At 42.1% G+C, this 15,615-nt stretch overlaps 1 protein-coding gene across 2 annotated transcripts in view; it reads right to left on the reverse strand.

The window, feature by feature from the left end:
* EDEM3 (ER degradation enhancing alpha-mannosidase like protein 3) overlaps positions 1 to 15,615 on the reverse strand; it is a 367,252-nt gene that overhangs the window by 210,032 nt on the left and 141,605 nt on the right. For both annotated transcript variants that reach the window (XM_069231637.1, XM_069231638.1), the window contains exons 10-11: positions 2,685 to 2,810; positions 1,319 to 1,402 (exon numbers count right to left, since the gene is read on the reverse strand). In XM_069231637.1, the coding sequence (XP_069087738.1) occupies positions 1,319 to 1,402; positions 2,685 to 2,810 (210 nt within the window). The remainder of the gene's footprint in view (positions 1 to 1,318; positions 1,403 to 2,684; positions 2,811 to 15,615) is intronic.

The following is a 15,615-nucleotide window of genomic DNA, read 5'->3' on the forward strand; positions in this document are numbered from 1 at the left end:
ATTAGCTTAAAGGAATAGTCCACCTCAAAAGAGTACACAGGTGAGACAGAGTTCAGGCCAGGTATCTACATCAGAACTGGACGTCCAGGTTAATTAAGGGGGACTGATTAAGAAGGCTAATCCTCAAGAATCAGAAACTTCACCAAAGACAAAGAGGCCTGTCCCGGGGAAGACTGGAGATGCACCAGACTCATCAGAAGCTTTACTGGGACGAATAGACTGTGGGTGTCTCTCTAGGTTTGAATTTGAAATAGGGCATCCACAAAGGAGTTTTGGAAGAAGATGGAGGGCAGCATACTTTGAAGAGGTGTGCAATCTCCTTCAACTGCTCCAGATTCAAAGGATCAGAAGAATTGGACTTCACATTCATGCACTCCACTAACCCCCAATTGGTTAATGGTGATAGGGACTGTTTCCTATGTGAGAAAGGCTTTGCTAGGCTGAGCATCTGCAAGTACAAATACTGCATCGCAGAATAAGGGCAGATTTGTAGTTCACAGAATAAGGTGAAAAGAGAGGCATGCCAGACTGTGACAGAGACCATCCAAGGGAGGATTTGCGATCAACTTTGTGGTCCAAGTCTCCAGATTCACTGGAGTAGCTGGAGACTATAGTGACAAATCCACAGGCAGGGAGGGAGGTGCATTTCAGTGCATTTAATCTTTCAATGCACTGGCAGCTTGTCATCTCTGTGCCAAGAAGAAGAGGAGGAGGAGGAGTTGGGCTGAATTTGTTGGTACAATGGAGTCTTCAAAAAAGGGAACATAGGATGCTCGGTGGAGGCGAGGTTTGCAGGGTGTGTGGTGGTGGGGTGGGTGGGTGGGGAGGTAGATAAAAGGGTGTGGGAACTTCAGATTCTAGGAATCGTATAGCCTTACTGTGTACTGTGACAATGCTGCAGCATATGCTATGTGATTTGTAGGTAGTTGGTGGAAGGGGAAACACACCGAAAAACTCCTAGAAAAGATAGAAACCATGAAGAAGCAGGTTCTCAAACCTTAAGGAAACTGGCAGTGTACAAAGTTAACAGACACGCTTGGTATATGCATATAAAAGCTTCCCACTGAACAGTTTTAAGTCCCATGCCACAGAGTGGCAGGGATGCTCTTCAAGTTGGGAGTAGGGAAAAGAGCCAGGACATAAGACTGCGTAAATTACAAGTATTTAGTAAAGCTTTGAAAAAATGTTAACTTATGAACATTCATTTTTTCAAATGGAGTTCAGCTTTCCAAATAGTACATTTTGATTTACATAATAATTTGATGTACACAAAAATAAGTAAAAGAAAAAAAAAAACAACAACACTACATAACCTTACCTCTGGAAGGAAATTATGCTTTTTAATCACTTGGTATAACATCTCATGCGTTTCTATAGCTGGTCGGATGTCACCCTTCAAAACCTAATAAATAAAAAGAACAACGATGAGGCAAATAAATATGTATTTGATTGGCCCTTAAGTTTTGCTTTTAACTTATAGGTAATGTAATTGTGCTTCATCATGTTTTACGCAGATAGTTTCATGACATATGTAGTACAGAGTAGTAACATTTAGGCTGAAGGAGACAGGTAGGAGGTGTGTAGAGTTGTAAAAAGAATGCTGTGGTGGTGGTCCATTGGTTCCTCCACCAATAGTGGTGTTGAATGTCAAATGCTAGTCAATACTACTGGGTCCTTGAATTGGGGAACAGTGAAGCCTGCTGTGTCCAGAGTGCAAAATCATAAGGTTGTCTCTCTAAACGATTTTTATTACCCAAGCACAAGAAGAGTAACACACTCTGGTGAGAAAAAAAACACACCTATTTATTTATTTATTTTTTTGCTAGTCACCTCACATCAAGAGAAAATGTGTACTGAATGCCCAAAAAGTATTTAAGAAGTAAAAAAAGTTTGCAAACCGCCCAAAAAAGTATTTAAGAAGTAAATAAGTTATGGAGACCCAAGTAGTCACAAACTTTTCCTAATGTTGGATTTCAATCAAATGTTAGTCCAGGCTGTAAAGAGTGTGGTAGGAATAAGTACCAATTCATCACTGCAGCTATAAGAAAATATACAAATGGGTAGCTGCCGCACTTGGTCATCAGATGGATCAAAGAACCAAGCCAAGCTTAAAGCATACACTTCCAGCAATTGCAATTCCCCTCTACTAATTTATGGGAACACTCACCTGCCATTCTTGGGTGGACATTGCCCACACAGAGAGGAGCAGCTCGAATTCAGAGCCAGTGTCCAGTGCTGTCTCTCAAAAGAAGTGAACGTCTTTGCTCACATCTGACAAAAACAGGGCAACTATGAGAAAATATACTAAATACTGGTCTACAAGAGCAAACTTAACAGAGAAGCAAGAGGGCTGCCAAATAGTAAGTAACTGCATGACATTAGTGGTAATACTACCCTTCTCAAACAAGGCCGATAAAAAAAAATATATGGAAAGGATGTCGGAAGGAATATCGCCTTTAAAACTATATTATTATGTTTGCATTTCAAAAAAAAATTCAATGTGCAATAAAGCATTTTGCTTAAAACAGGAAATTTTCTGGTGCCACTTCATGTATTGGTAAAGATTTTTGAAAGAGTTGGGAAAGACACTAAAAATATGCACAAAAATTCTCTTTTGATCAATTCTTTAAAATTACGAAGCTAAAGAAATATCTACAACAGGTCTTCAATAGCTGAAAGCTTACCTGAAGCCCAGGAAAAAATGCAAGCAGAGAATCCATCCATGTTCGGGCAGTCAGCAGAGGTTTATGAATGTGCACATCGAGGAGGAGGGGCGGTTGGCTGATATATCTCATGATGGCATCATAGTGCTAAAAAGGGAATTAGATTTAAAAGATCAGGTTAGGCTCATTTAGAGAGTAAAACAATTATTTTGTATTGTCTGATGTCTGGTTTACTGAGAAATATTTTTTTTCCTCGATAAAATATCATTTTAACATTAAAGAATGTACTTTTTCTGAAGAATAAGTACAATTGTTTCCTGAAAGGAACAATGGCCCAGGGCACGGTCTCATCATACCGTCGCATAGCTCTCTTTAAGGAGTCCTCTCAAGAAATAAACTAATTTCCAGAAAGTTATAATGAATTGATTTGGTCTTTAAAAATTAAAACATCAGTAATAATGTTAGTGGCTTTGGGTGGGAGGTACTTCGTAAAATCTCTCAACATAATCTAAAGAGGAGATATACATAGACCTTGAAACCTTGAGAAATCTTTTCACAGAGACAGAACCTCCCACAATTTCAAAACAATCTAGCTCACCCTAGGCCAGGATAAATAACGGTCCATCAACAAAAATATTACTACAGAATGGCCGGCATCTATCATGTCTTTATTTTTAACACCATCACCAACTTTAATCTGTACTACACATCAAACTCTGACAATTACTTTCAGATGCTGCCATCGACATTCTGTTACCCCAGGTTACAAAATCATCACATTATACAGTAAAAATGTCCTGGAGCCAGAGCAGCTCTATTACACCACAACTGTCTCATGAAAGAAAATTAAAACTCCCATTCGCTCACTAGTCAAAACGGTTGTATGACGGAATCCCGCATGCCATTACCACGTGTGCAGATACCCAGCGGTCATTATAACACTACAACGCATTCAATTACAACAGAAAATGTTTGCCACAGATGCCATCGAACATGCCTTTACCACGCATGCCTTCTCAATGAATTTTTTTTTGTAGAAGCATGTTTGGTAAAAGCATATGCGTGGTAAAACTTAAAGTGGCCAATGTACATCTGTTCGTGGCATGTAATGCTTCAGATTCACATGCTGTGCATATATCGCCATCTAGTGTTGGGCTCGGAGTGTTACAAGTTGGTTTTCTTTGAAGAAGTTTTTTTAAATCACGAGATCGAGTGACTCCTCCTCTCGGTGATAGAGCGCATGGCCATCAAGTCCTTTGCTAGATTGTTTTCCCGCAGGAGGGTAAAGTAAGGAGTGAATGATTGTATATGTACAAATATATAGTAAGTAAACAAGATGTCCACCCAATGTATATACATATCTACATAATAAAATACCACAACGGCTACAGGCTTCCGGTGAGGACGCATGTGAATCTGCAGCACTACATGCCACGAACAGATGAACACTGGGTAAGTGACATTTTCAGTTTGATGGCATGTGTAGCTGCAGATACACATGCTGTGCACAAACTGAAAAGCAGTCCCCTCCTAAGTAAGCAGTGGCTAGCCTGTAGGAGTTGGAGTAGTCTCAAATAGTGTTTTAAGCACTGCTTGTCCAACATATGCTTGTTGGTGAAATAGCACATCCACACAGTAGTGTTTAATAAATGTGTGTGATGTGGACCATGTGGCTGCTTTGCATATGTCTGCCATTGGTATATTTCCTAAGAATTCCATTGAAGCTCCTTTTTCAGGTAGAATGTGCTTTAGGAGTTATAACAGTTGCCTTTTAGCTTTAAGATAGCAAGTTTGAATACACATTACTATCCATCTGGCCAATCCTTATTTGAAAATGGGATTACCTTTATGAGGCTGCTTAAAAGACACAAAAAGTTGTTTAGATTTTCTAAAATCTCTTGTTCTGTCTGCATAATACATGAGGTTTTTTTTTTTTAGGTCAAGAGTGTGGAGAGCTCTTTCACTAACAGAATTTGGCTGTGGAAAGAAGACTGGCAATTCCACTGACTGATTAATGTGAAAAGGTGAAACCACTTTGGGTAGAAATTTTGGATTTGTCCTAAGTTCCATTTTGTGTTTGTGACCTTGGAAGAAGGGTTCTTCTAAAGTGAATGCTTGAATTTCACTTACTCTTCTTCAGGAAGTAATTGCTACCAGGAAAGCAACCTTCCGTGAGAGAAACTGAAAAGCGCAAGAATGCATGGGTTCGAATGGTGGCCCCGCAAGCCTTGTGAGCACAATGTTAAGATTACATGCAGGAGCTGGTGGCGCTCTAGGTGGAATACCTCTTTTAAGGCCTCCCATAAGAGCTTTTATGACAGGAATTCTTAACAGAGAGACATGTTGTCTGTTTTGGAGGTAGGCTGATATTGCTGTCAAATGAATTTTAATAGATGAATATGCAAGATTTGCTTTTTGTAAATGAAGCAAATATCATACAATATCCTGTCCTGAAGCTTTAAGTCGATCAATGTTTTTAGGTTGGCAGTAATATACAAAACATTTCCAGTTATTTGCATAGCACTGCCTGGTTGTAGGTTTATGTGCTTGTTTTAGAAGGTTCATACATTCTGATGGAAGCTGTAGATATCCAAATTCTATGACCTCAGGAGCCAAATCGCCAGGTTGAGCATACTGGGGTTGGGATGCCTGATATGAAACTTGTTTTGAGTCAATAGGTCTGGTCTGTTTGGGAGCTTGTGATGTGGTACTACAGAGAGATCTAACAATGTGGTGTACCAGAGTTGACGTGCCCACGTGGGAGCTATGAGTACCATAGTGAGAGAGGTGTGTTGGATTTTGTTGACTAGAAATGGAATTAGTGGGAGAGGGGGAAAAGCGTAAGCAAATATCCCTGACCAATTGATCCATAGAGCATTGCCCTTGGATCGCGGGTGTAGGAACCTGGATGCGAAGTTTGGGCATTTTGCATTTTCACTTGTTGCGAAAAGGTCTATGTCTGGTGTTTCCCCACAAGTGAAAGTACTGTTGAATTATCTGTGGGTGAATCTCCCAATTGTGTATTTTTTGCTGTGTCCTGCTTAAGAGGTCCACAAGTTGGTTGTGTATTCCTAGGATATACTCTGCTTGTAGCTGAATGCGATTGTGACTTGCCTATTTCCAAATTGTCTGTGCTAGAAAGGACAATTGGGATGAGTGTGTTCCACCCTGTTTTGCAGATAATATACATTGTTGTCATGTTGCTAGTTCTTATTAACACGGTCTTGTGGGTAATCTGTGTTTGGAATGCTTTGAGTGCTTAAAACACTGCTACCAATTCCAAGTGGTTTATGTGGTAAGTCTGCTGTACTGAGTCCCATTCTCCCTGTATAGTAAGACTTTTGAGATGGGCTCTCCAACCTCTCATTGATGCATCTGTGGTGATTATGGTCAGTGGCACAGGGTCCTGAAATGGCCGCCCTTTTGATAAGTTGGTTTGATTCCACCATTGCAGACAGTTGTAAGTTTGGCTGTCCAACAACGCTAGATCCTGTAGTTGACCCTGTGTATGAGACCAGTGTTGCAAGAGACACTGTTGCAGTGGTCTCATGTTTAGATGTGAATTGGGCACTATTGCTATACATGATGCCATCATTCCCAATAGTCTCATGATAAAGCTTACTGTGTAAGTTTGATGGACTTGTGATTGGGATATGAAAGTGTAAAACGCTTGAATTTGTTGTGGATTTGGGTAGGCTAATGCGGAGTGTTCAGAATTGCTCCTAGATATGGTTGAATTTGTGCTGGCTGAAGGTGAGACTTCTGGTAATTGTTTGTTAACCCTAGCCTGTGTAGGGTATTTATTGTGTATTGCGTGTGTTGGTGAAGAGTGAGAATGGTGCTGGCTTTTATGAGCCAGTCATCCAGATATAGGAAGCCGAATATGTACTGTCTTCTGAGGTATGCTGCAACTACTGCTAGGCATTTTGTGAATACCCTTGGTGCTGTTGTTACTCCAAAGGGTAGTACTTTGAATTGTTAGCGCCTGCCCGCTATCAAAAACCTTAAGTACTTGCGGTGTACTGAATGTATAGGAATGTGGAAATAAGCATCTTTTAGATCTAATGCTGCCATGTTTTCTTGTTTTTGTAACAAAGGAATGACATCCTGTAGAGTGATCATGTAGAAATGCTCTGACAGAATTTGTTGATTTAGTGTTCGGAGATCGAGAATTGGTCTGACTGCGCCTTCCTTTTTTGGTATGAGGGAGTACAGACAATATACCCCTGTCCCTTGTTGATTGATGGGAACTACCTCTCTATTGCACCTCTGAGTAGAAGGGATTCTACCTCCTGTTTTAACACACCAATGTGTTCAAGAGAAAGCCTATGTGAACGGGGAAGAATGTTTGGTGGAGTGAAGATCAGTTCTAGGCAATAACCATTGCAGATAATTGACAGTACCCATTGATCTGTTGTAATTTGTTGCCAGTGAGGATGGAAATATCGCAGTCTTCCTCCCACAGGAGAAGTATGCTGTGTGGGGATGCAGGGAAAGTCACTGCTTTGATGAGGTGGAGGCACCTCTTGCGGCAGCGGATTGGCCTCTAGATCTAAAAGTGTGTCCTCTATAGGAACCCATGAAATGTCTTCTGGGATAATATTGTTGTCCCTGTTTTTGTTGGGACGCAGAGGCCTCTGAAGTTTGTGGCTTAAAACCTCCTCTAAATTGAGGTTTACGAAATGAGCCATGAAAAGGTGTTGTGTAAAGGGCTCCCATGGCCTTTGCTGTTTCGGAGTCCTTTTTTAATGTAATAGTTGTATCTATCTCAGGTCCAAAAGGTTGCTGTTTATTAAAAGGCATATTAAGGACAGCTTGTTATGTTTCTTGTTTAAATCCTGAGGATCTCAACAAAGCATGCCTTCTAATCAGGACACTAGTGTTAATTCCCTAGTTGCTATGTCAGCTGCGTCTAGTGCTGATCTAATCTGATTATTGGCAATGGCTTGGCCTTCTGCCAGCCACTAGTTGCTGTGCTCTTTTTTGGTGATCCTTTGGGAGGTATTGAAGGAACTCCTGCATCTTGTCCCAATGTGCCCTATCATACCTGGCAAAAAGAGCTTGGGAGTTGGCAATTCTTCACTGATTTGCAGCTTGAGTGGTCATCTTTTTGCCTACTGCATCGAATTTGTGGCTCTCTTTATCCGGGTGAGGAGCATCCCCTGAGCACTGGCTTTTTGCCCTTTCCCTGGCTGCACTGACCACAATATAATCAGGTGGCAATTGATGTGATATAAAGAATGGACCAGATGGTACAGCTTTATATTTCCTATCTACCTAGGTGTTAACACCCTAGCATTCACTGATTCTTTAAAAATGTTATCGCCATGTTTTAACATATCTGGTAACATTGGCAAACACTGATATTGTTTGTGAGTTAAGGAAAGAGCGTTAAATAGGAAATCCATTTCTATAGGCTCAGAGTGCATCTGTACGTTATAACGGGCTGTCCTGGAAATGACCTGATTATAGGCTGTTGTATCCTCAGGTGAAGACAGCCTTGTGGGATACAAATCAAGGTCATTGGATGGAATTAGGTCAGAATCCTATATATCCCACTGATCCATGTTGTAAATATTGTCACCCATATAGTCCCCATGTGAAAAACTGGGGAATGTGTGGAAAATTGTCTGGATGAAGGTGGTGGAGTATGAGGTGGTGGAGAAGAGGGAAGATAAGGCAAATGTAGTGGAGAAGGCTGTTGTACACTCTTTAGCTTCTCCTTGTGTTTAAAAATCGTCGCTGGTGAAGGGCCAGTTTCCGAGCCTTGTTGGAATGCTAGTCTCCTCTTTGTTATAGGAGGAGGAGCGGCAATAATCTTCCCTGAATCTTTCTTGATTTGAATTCTCCTTTGCTTTTGGTCCATGACCCCAAGAATTGGTCTAATGTCCGTTTCATCGGTTTCCTGTTCTGAAGATGAAACCTGTCTGCTTCCCACAAATAAGTGCTCCGAAAGCTCGGTGGCAAGAATGCCTTATACGGGCCGAAAAAGTGGTCTGTTCAGTAGGTGAAGGTTTTTTCACCCACGAAGAGGAGCTTTGATGTTTCGGCTCCGATGTGGTGTGTAGCCATCTCGGTTACGAAGTGGAAGCCTTCATCTTTTGGCTTGAAGCCGAAACATGTGTGGTAGTCTGTTCGTCAGAGTGAGTCTTAGCCTTTTTCGGCACTGAACCAGAGGGTCGGTCGACGACATGTTGTTTTCGGGTCAAACCATGGACAGCAATCAGTGGTAGACCCAAGGCCTTATGTGATTTTTTAATGGGAAGGAGCTGGTGTACTCACGTACTGCGCCACAGGAAATATCGGGCTGTCCCCATCTGAATCACCATCAGAATCGGAGTCTCGGATGGAAACTGCAGTATGTGCCTGTTCCTCACCAAAGATGTCAAGCGTTTGTTCTGTGGACTTCGACGCCATCTCTAACCGTCCTGCTCTTCGATCATGTAAGGTTTTCTTGGATCTGAAGGATCGACACACCTCGCAGGTCTCTTTGTGGTCCGGAGAGAGGCAGAGGTTACACACCGAATGCTGGTCGGTGTAGGGGAACTTGGCGTGGCACAGAGGACAGAATTGAAATGGAATCTGATCCATGAGCCTGTGACGCAGTAGGCCTGAGAAGGGCATGGGTGTTTAATCAATCCAGACGCTACAATCAGATCGAGTGTAGTCAGAAACCTGTTCAAAAATGATACCGACGCTCAAGAAAACGATAGAGAAGTTCAGATAGTACCGAAATCTACTGGAGTGAGAGGGAACACGACCGAACCAGACGGCGGAAAGAAAACAATCTAACAAAGGGCTTGATGCCCATGTGCACTATCACCGAGAGGAGTCACTCGATTTCGTGACTCGAAAAAGCTTCTTAGAAGAAAAACAACTTGTAACACTCCGAGCCCAACACTAGATGGCAATATACGCACAGCATGTGTATCTGCAGCTACACATGCCACCGAACATATATATCTATTCACTGAAAAAAACAATGGTTACAGGGACGCTATCGTTAGGTTCTGAATTTCCTCGCACAAAGCCATAGAAATTCAGCAGTTATAGTTATGGTTAACTTAAGTAGCTATAACTAGTGCCCTAAGGTAACTATAACTTGCGCCCCCCGAGAAGGTGGTGGTCCCCGGGGTTAATAAAACCTTAGGGGGAACCTCCATGTGTCGCCCTCCTTTTTTAAGCCCCCAATTCCCCCGGGACCTCGTCTATCTGGGGGCAAAATAAACGAATGGGCGGGAGTCCGGCCTTTTTCTTTTCTTTTTTCCAATGGGACTCGGCTGGAACTGAGTCCCAAAATGGCTGCCAACACTGCCTTGAAGTATTTATAGCCAAATCAAATATCGGCACGGGGACAGTTGGATCCGTGGAGGATCCGTGTCCCTAGGTATCTATATGCAACTCTAATACCTCAAAAATTACTGAACGGATTTACGTCAAATCACATAAAGCACACACTCTGGATTAGCTTTCTACCAAATTTGGTGTAATTCCGTCCAGGGGTTCGGGCTGTAGTTGTGTTCAAAATCCCTATGGTAAAATGCATGGGGAAAACACATTCTGAGACCCTCCCCCCATTTTCTTGGCCCCCCACTTGATGGATCACAACAAAACCTTCAAGACAGCAGCTGAACCCACTGAAGTATATGTTTTGAAACGTTTGTGAAGGTTCGTCAAGCAGCACTAAAGTAATTGGAAAAGCCAGTAGCATATGGCGCAAGTTAAAGCTACCTTAGGGCGCGAAAATTCAGAACCTAACTACAGCATCCCTGTAACATTTGTTTTTTTTTGGTGAATATATATCACCTTAAACCCAAACAAAACGCTTCCATCCAAAAACTCACAACCACCCTAACCCCTAAAAAAAACACTTACCACCCAAAACCCCATACCCACCCTAAACCCTAAAAACCCCATACCACCTACAAAACTCATACCCACCCTAAAACACAAAAGACCCTTACTGCCCAAACACCCATCCCCAACCTAAATCCTAAAAAACCCTTACCACACAAAAACCCATACCCACCCTAAAAAACACACACCACCCAAGAACCCATACCCACCCTGAAAACACTTACCATCCAAAAACCCATACCCACTGTAAACCCTAAAAACCATACCACCCAAAAACCCATACCCACCCTAAACCCTGAAAATCCCCTAATAAACGCTAAAAAATATCTTTGCCAAAAACGAATTCAATCTATCTGTAATACATGCCTGTAAAACATTTACAACAAATATGCCTTCACCATTCTGGACTTTACAACAAAATTCTTTGTAATGGCATGCATGGTAAAGGCATATTTGTTGTAATGCATGCATAGTAATGGCATGTGTGGTAGTGTCGTATGAGTGGTTAAGCCTTCGTTGTGAAGGAATGCCCTGGTCCGGCTTCGTGGTAAAGGCTGTTCCCCGTCGGAACTCTACAAATGGCTTAAATGGCCTCAAACCCCTCTCTGAACCGCCTGCCTTCATCTGATCTACCATAATCCAAGAATAAACACAATCGCCATAGATTAATTCACTGAATACATCACTTCAGAGCAAACTCAGGGTCTGATTCAGATTTCGGTGGACAGGTTATTCTGTCACAACAGTGACAGATAGCCCATCGGCCGAAATATAAATCCCATTGTATTCTATGGGATTTATATTTCAGCGGACGGGCTGTGCATCACCATTGAAAGGAGGAAACCCGTCTGCCCAACTCTATATCAGGCCCTTAGTCGTCTAATAATAATTATGCATGTAACTTCAAACTTTAAGCTTTACAGCCATTCCATCAACACCAATTGTAAAAGGATCATTCAGTCATGTATTATAAACAACATCTTGAGGAGCACTAGCTGAAAGAATATACAGATAAATGCCTAGAATCATACAAGCAGCGTGAATTTTATTTTCAGCAACTATGTTAATGTCTTATCAAAAATATGAACAAAACCAAAGACTTTAATACTGATTTCACAAAAAATCTGCAAACTAAACCTTTCTGCTAAATGTTGAGCCAGTGAAAAGATCTTTCAATGCTTCAGAGAAAATGGACAACAAAAGTCCAATGACTGTCTGAAACATTGCCAGGAAAAAAGATAAGATCAAATCTTCAATGCCTAAGCTTGACACGTTCATGAAAAGATTCAGGCATAAGAACAAACCTAAGGAACCTTGGCAATCTGTGAAAATCAATTCAACACAATCTCAACGCCCCCAGAAAGAGGGCATTTGTTGCAGGACCCCATGATGGTCATGCTGTCCATCACAACCCAAACCGACCAACTCCTGATGGAAGGGAAAAAGGCTTTGAGAGCCAGAGAAATAGCATGCGGTTCCAGTAGATTGATGTGGTTTGTGGCTCCATCAGACATCTAAAGGCTCTGGACTCCACAGGTGATCTCATCAGATGAGAGAAGGACCACCATATAAGAAGAACACTCTGCCCAATGTCATATTAATATATGACATCTACAACTGTAGATCAATGCTGCCTCATCATAGAGATCGTGCCTGAGAGGCTTCCCCAATGTTGGGCCCACTGCAGCACCTGCATGTGCCATCGAGTGTGGGATACCAGCAGGATACAATACACCAACAGTTCCAGGAAACTAAGTCATCAACACCGGAACCCGAAATATCAGGATCATATTCCTAATGACCCAGACTCCCTGCAGAAACGAAAATGCCATCAAAGTAAATGTGTCCCAGACGGCTCCAGCAAAGGGCTGATTGAAGCCTGCTGTCTGTCAAAGTTGCAATAAGACTTAATAAGACTTAAATTTCAAGGCTGCAACACAATGGTATTGTTTTCTGCAGGTGGTCCAAGAACAGCTGGCACGAGCATTCTGTAAACAGCCAGTCACTGGTTACAGGAATACAAGTGTCAGATAGGTTAAGACAACTGAAATGACCTTCGTAAAGCCCTAAGGTGACAATGAAAGGCTGAAGGGCATGACTAAACTGAAATCTGATCCCATTCCAGAGCAAAGATGATACCTTTGAAATAACAGGACTGGCACATGAAAGTAGGTGACCGGCTGGTTCAAGGACTCAATCAAAAACTCATGGTCCAAGGCCCGCAGAACTTGCATTGGTGCCATCATCTTGAACTCCTCAAGCCTCTATGTTTCTTGGAACTCCACTCCATCTCAGGTACAAGCTCAATATCGCCCTCGGCAAGCAATGCATCTTTGGAAACTATACTGGTATAGTCCACTACATCTGCATGACAACAGGGTGTCCATAAAGGGAATGCAATAATGAACTTGGACAATCTACAGGGCCCATAGATCTGAAGTATTTGAGTGCCACTAGGGTAGGCGATGTATTCAGCCACTCACTACCCCAGATACCCAACCAAGGGAAAAGTAAAGGAATTTAAAAGTGGGGTTTGGTGACAAAGAGGAAAAGGATTTATGCCTCTGCAGTCCTCTACAGTTGGCACTGCCTCTGTCGTTTGTTACTTGAAAAGTCTGTGCTGGCTGCAGCATGGGCTGAGATGGTGGTTGCTGGCAAAAGGAGCCATTAGAGTGACCTAGGAACTTTCTGCCCTGCTGTTGGACTTGGCCACCATGGCATAGCAAATTACAAATATCAAGGTCTAGCTTTGTTTTGAAATGCTTCAGATACGCATCTGTCTTCTCTCCAAAAAGTCTGTTCCCATAAATGGACATATCAATCAATGATGCCTGGATGCCCATGAAGAATCTGGCAGAGTGCATCGAGGCATGTCTTCAGATGACACTGGCACCTCCTGCACGAACAACCAAGTCTGTGGTGTCCAGACCAGAATGTAAAATCTGCTTAGCTGCACCTGTTTGTGAAAGACATTACATAGGTCTGTTCATGCAGTGCAGGAAGAACATCACATGCCATGTTCCAGAAAGTGAGACTGTCGTGACCCAATATGCAGATGGCATTCAAGTAGTGCAGTCCTAGACTATCCAAAGAGAAATCTTCCCTGCCCACTGCATCAATTTCTTGGATGTGCTGTCTGGAGGTGCTGCAGGAAAGTAGTTACAATTAACCCTGGACGAAAAGGTCTCTACCACAAGGTTCTCTTGAATTATATGCTGCATTAAGAACTTCAGCTCACCAGCTGCTGTTCTATGATGCTGAGAAATGGGGCAATTTACCACCAATATATCAAATGGTTTGACTATGCTGGCAATCAGGTATACCCAAGCCTTGTTACATTACTAAAGAGTTTCTGAAGTAAAGGTTTCAGGCTGCCTAATCTCAGAAAGAAGGTTAGCCATTGTCTTTTCAATACGGATGGACAGCCTAGCACTTGTGCCGTCCTTATAACCACAACTATGAAGGACATTATTCAGTTGGGGGCCCATAGGAGGAAGGTGAAACCGGTGTCTTGTTTCTGGAATACCAACTTCAATACCTCTCCCAAAATCGGGACAGCGTGGACATCGATTATATCAGTTTACTCTTCCTATGCTTGTTCCTCAACTTGTCCCCCGAGTTGCCGTCAGCCTATCTAGTGCTGATTAAGAATTCTATTTTTATTTCCTTTTTCCTCCCATTCATTACTATTGTCAACTCTACCATCCTATTCCACCAATAACTCCCTTCTTTGCACCCTTTCTTTACATTTCTTCTTTCAAGTAATGGTTCATTATTTTTCTCACCTCTATATCAGTCTCATTTCCCAGCACTCAATCTTCTCTTTTCCAGCAGTTCAGTCCAAACCCTTGAAAGGGAATGTACATGGATATAGATATACCTGTGCCTTATTAGGATGTGGCTTCAGGAGATAAAAAGCCAACGGTGGGCATTTAACACCATCCTGATACTCTACTCCTCAGACGAATGCCAATGATCAGTTGAATGAAGATGTTCTACTTCAGACTTGCAATATGTACATTTATATAGAAGAGTGCTTGGTGGTTTGCGATTCCAAGCCAGTCTCACGCTTCCCTTTTCTTAGTCTCAAAATATCAAGAGGGTACTGGGCTATACATGTGCAAATTGCTGGGCATGTGTGAGAGCTGGACAAGGCACATACATGTGGGTTATGTCCAAAGTGCACTGTTCTAGAATCTTTCCTGTCTTTTCCGTCTTGTAAGAAATGTTGCTGGCTGATTAACATACTAGCAAACAGCACAGAGGTTGCCTTTTCATGTTTCTCAGCTATAGTGTGTTCAGCTCATACACTAACTTGAGATTTTCTGAGTTTATGTATGCAATGTTGGTAGCAGTGGTTCAGCAAAACACCTGCTTCCTTCTAGGCCTGCACACTGTCACTGGTAATAAGGCGCCACTCGTACTTTTGTTGGAGGGTATGTGATTCCTACAGGTAAGGTTTTCAAACCATTATGATACAAAGCTAAGTACAAGAATGTTCAGTGAATTTTTTAAGGCAAGCATCTGTACGCAGCATGATCTTTGTTGCCACAATTCTGATGCCAGATTGTCAGAACGTAAAAATCCATCCCACTCCCAGTGAAGGAGGATGACAAAATGATATAATGCCTACCCTGGACTGAAGCACTATTAAGAGTTCAGCTGGGCAGTCAACAGTGAGCCAAAATCATTTAAGAGGAGCCATGCTTCAAAATGGGAATAGATGTAGGTCCAGCAACCTTATGGGGGGACAAAAAGGCGTATTAAGTAGCTGACCATAGCCAGAGAGTGTCACACAGTGAGCATCTATCACAGAAAAGTGCTTAGAGATAGTGAATGCACTTGTACTACGCTTTGATGCCAGAGGGCATCAAACAGAAAGAGAGCAATAAAATTCACGGTTTTCCGGTTTCTTCTAAAAAAAATATATATATATTCCCCTCATAGGTATTTTAACAATTTTAACTAAAAACACAGGAACACAACTTAATAATTTCCCCGACTAGTTCATCAACAGTGCATTGCACAGAGATCCTGGGTCCTATATCGTGGAAACAAAAGTTTGGCATTATGGGATGTAGCTAACACATCTACT

This window comes from Pleurodeles waltl, chromosome 4_2, assembly GCF_031143425.1.
Source record: "Pleurodeles waltl isolate 20211129_DDA chromosome 4_2, aPleWal1.hap1.20221129, whole genome shotgun sequence".
Lineage (NCBI taxonomy): Eukaryota > Metazoa > Chordata > Amphibia > Caudata > Salamandridae > Pleurodeles > Pleurodeles waltl.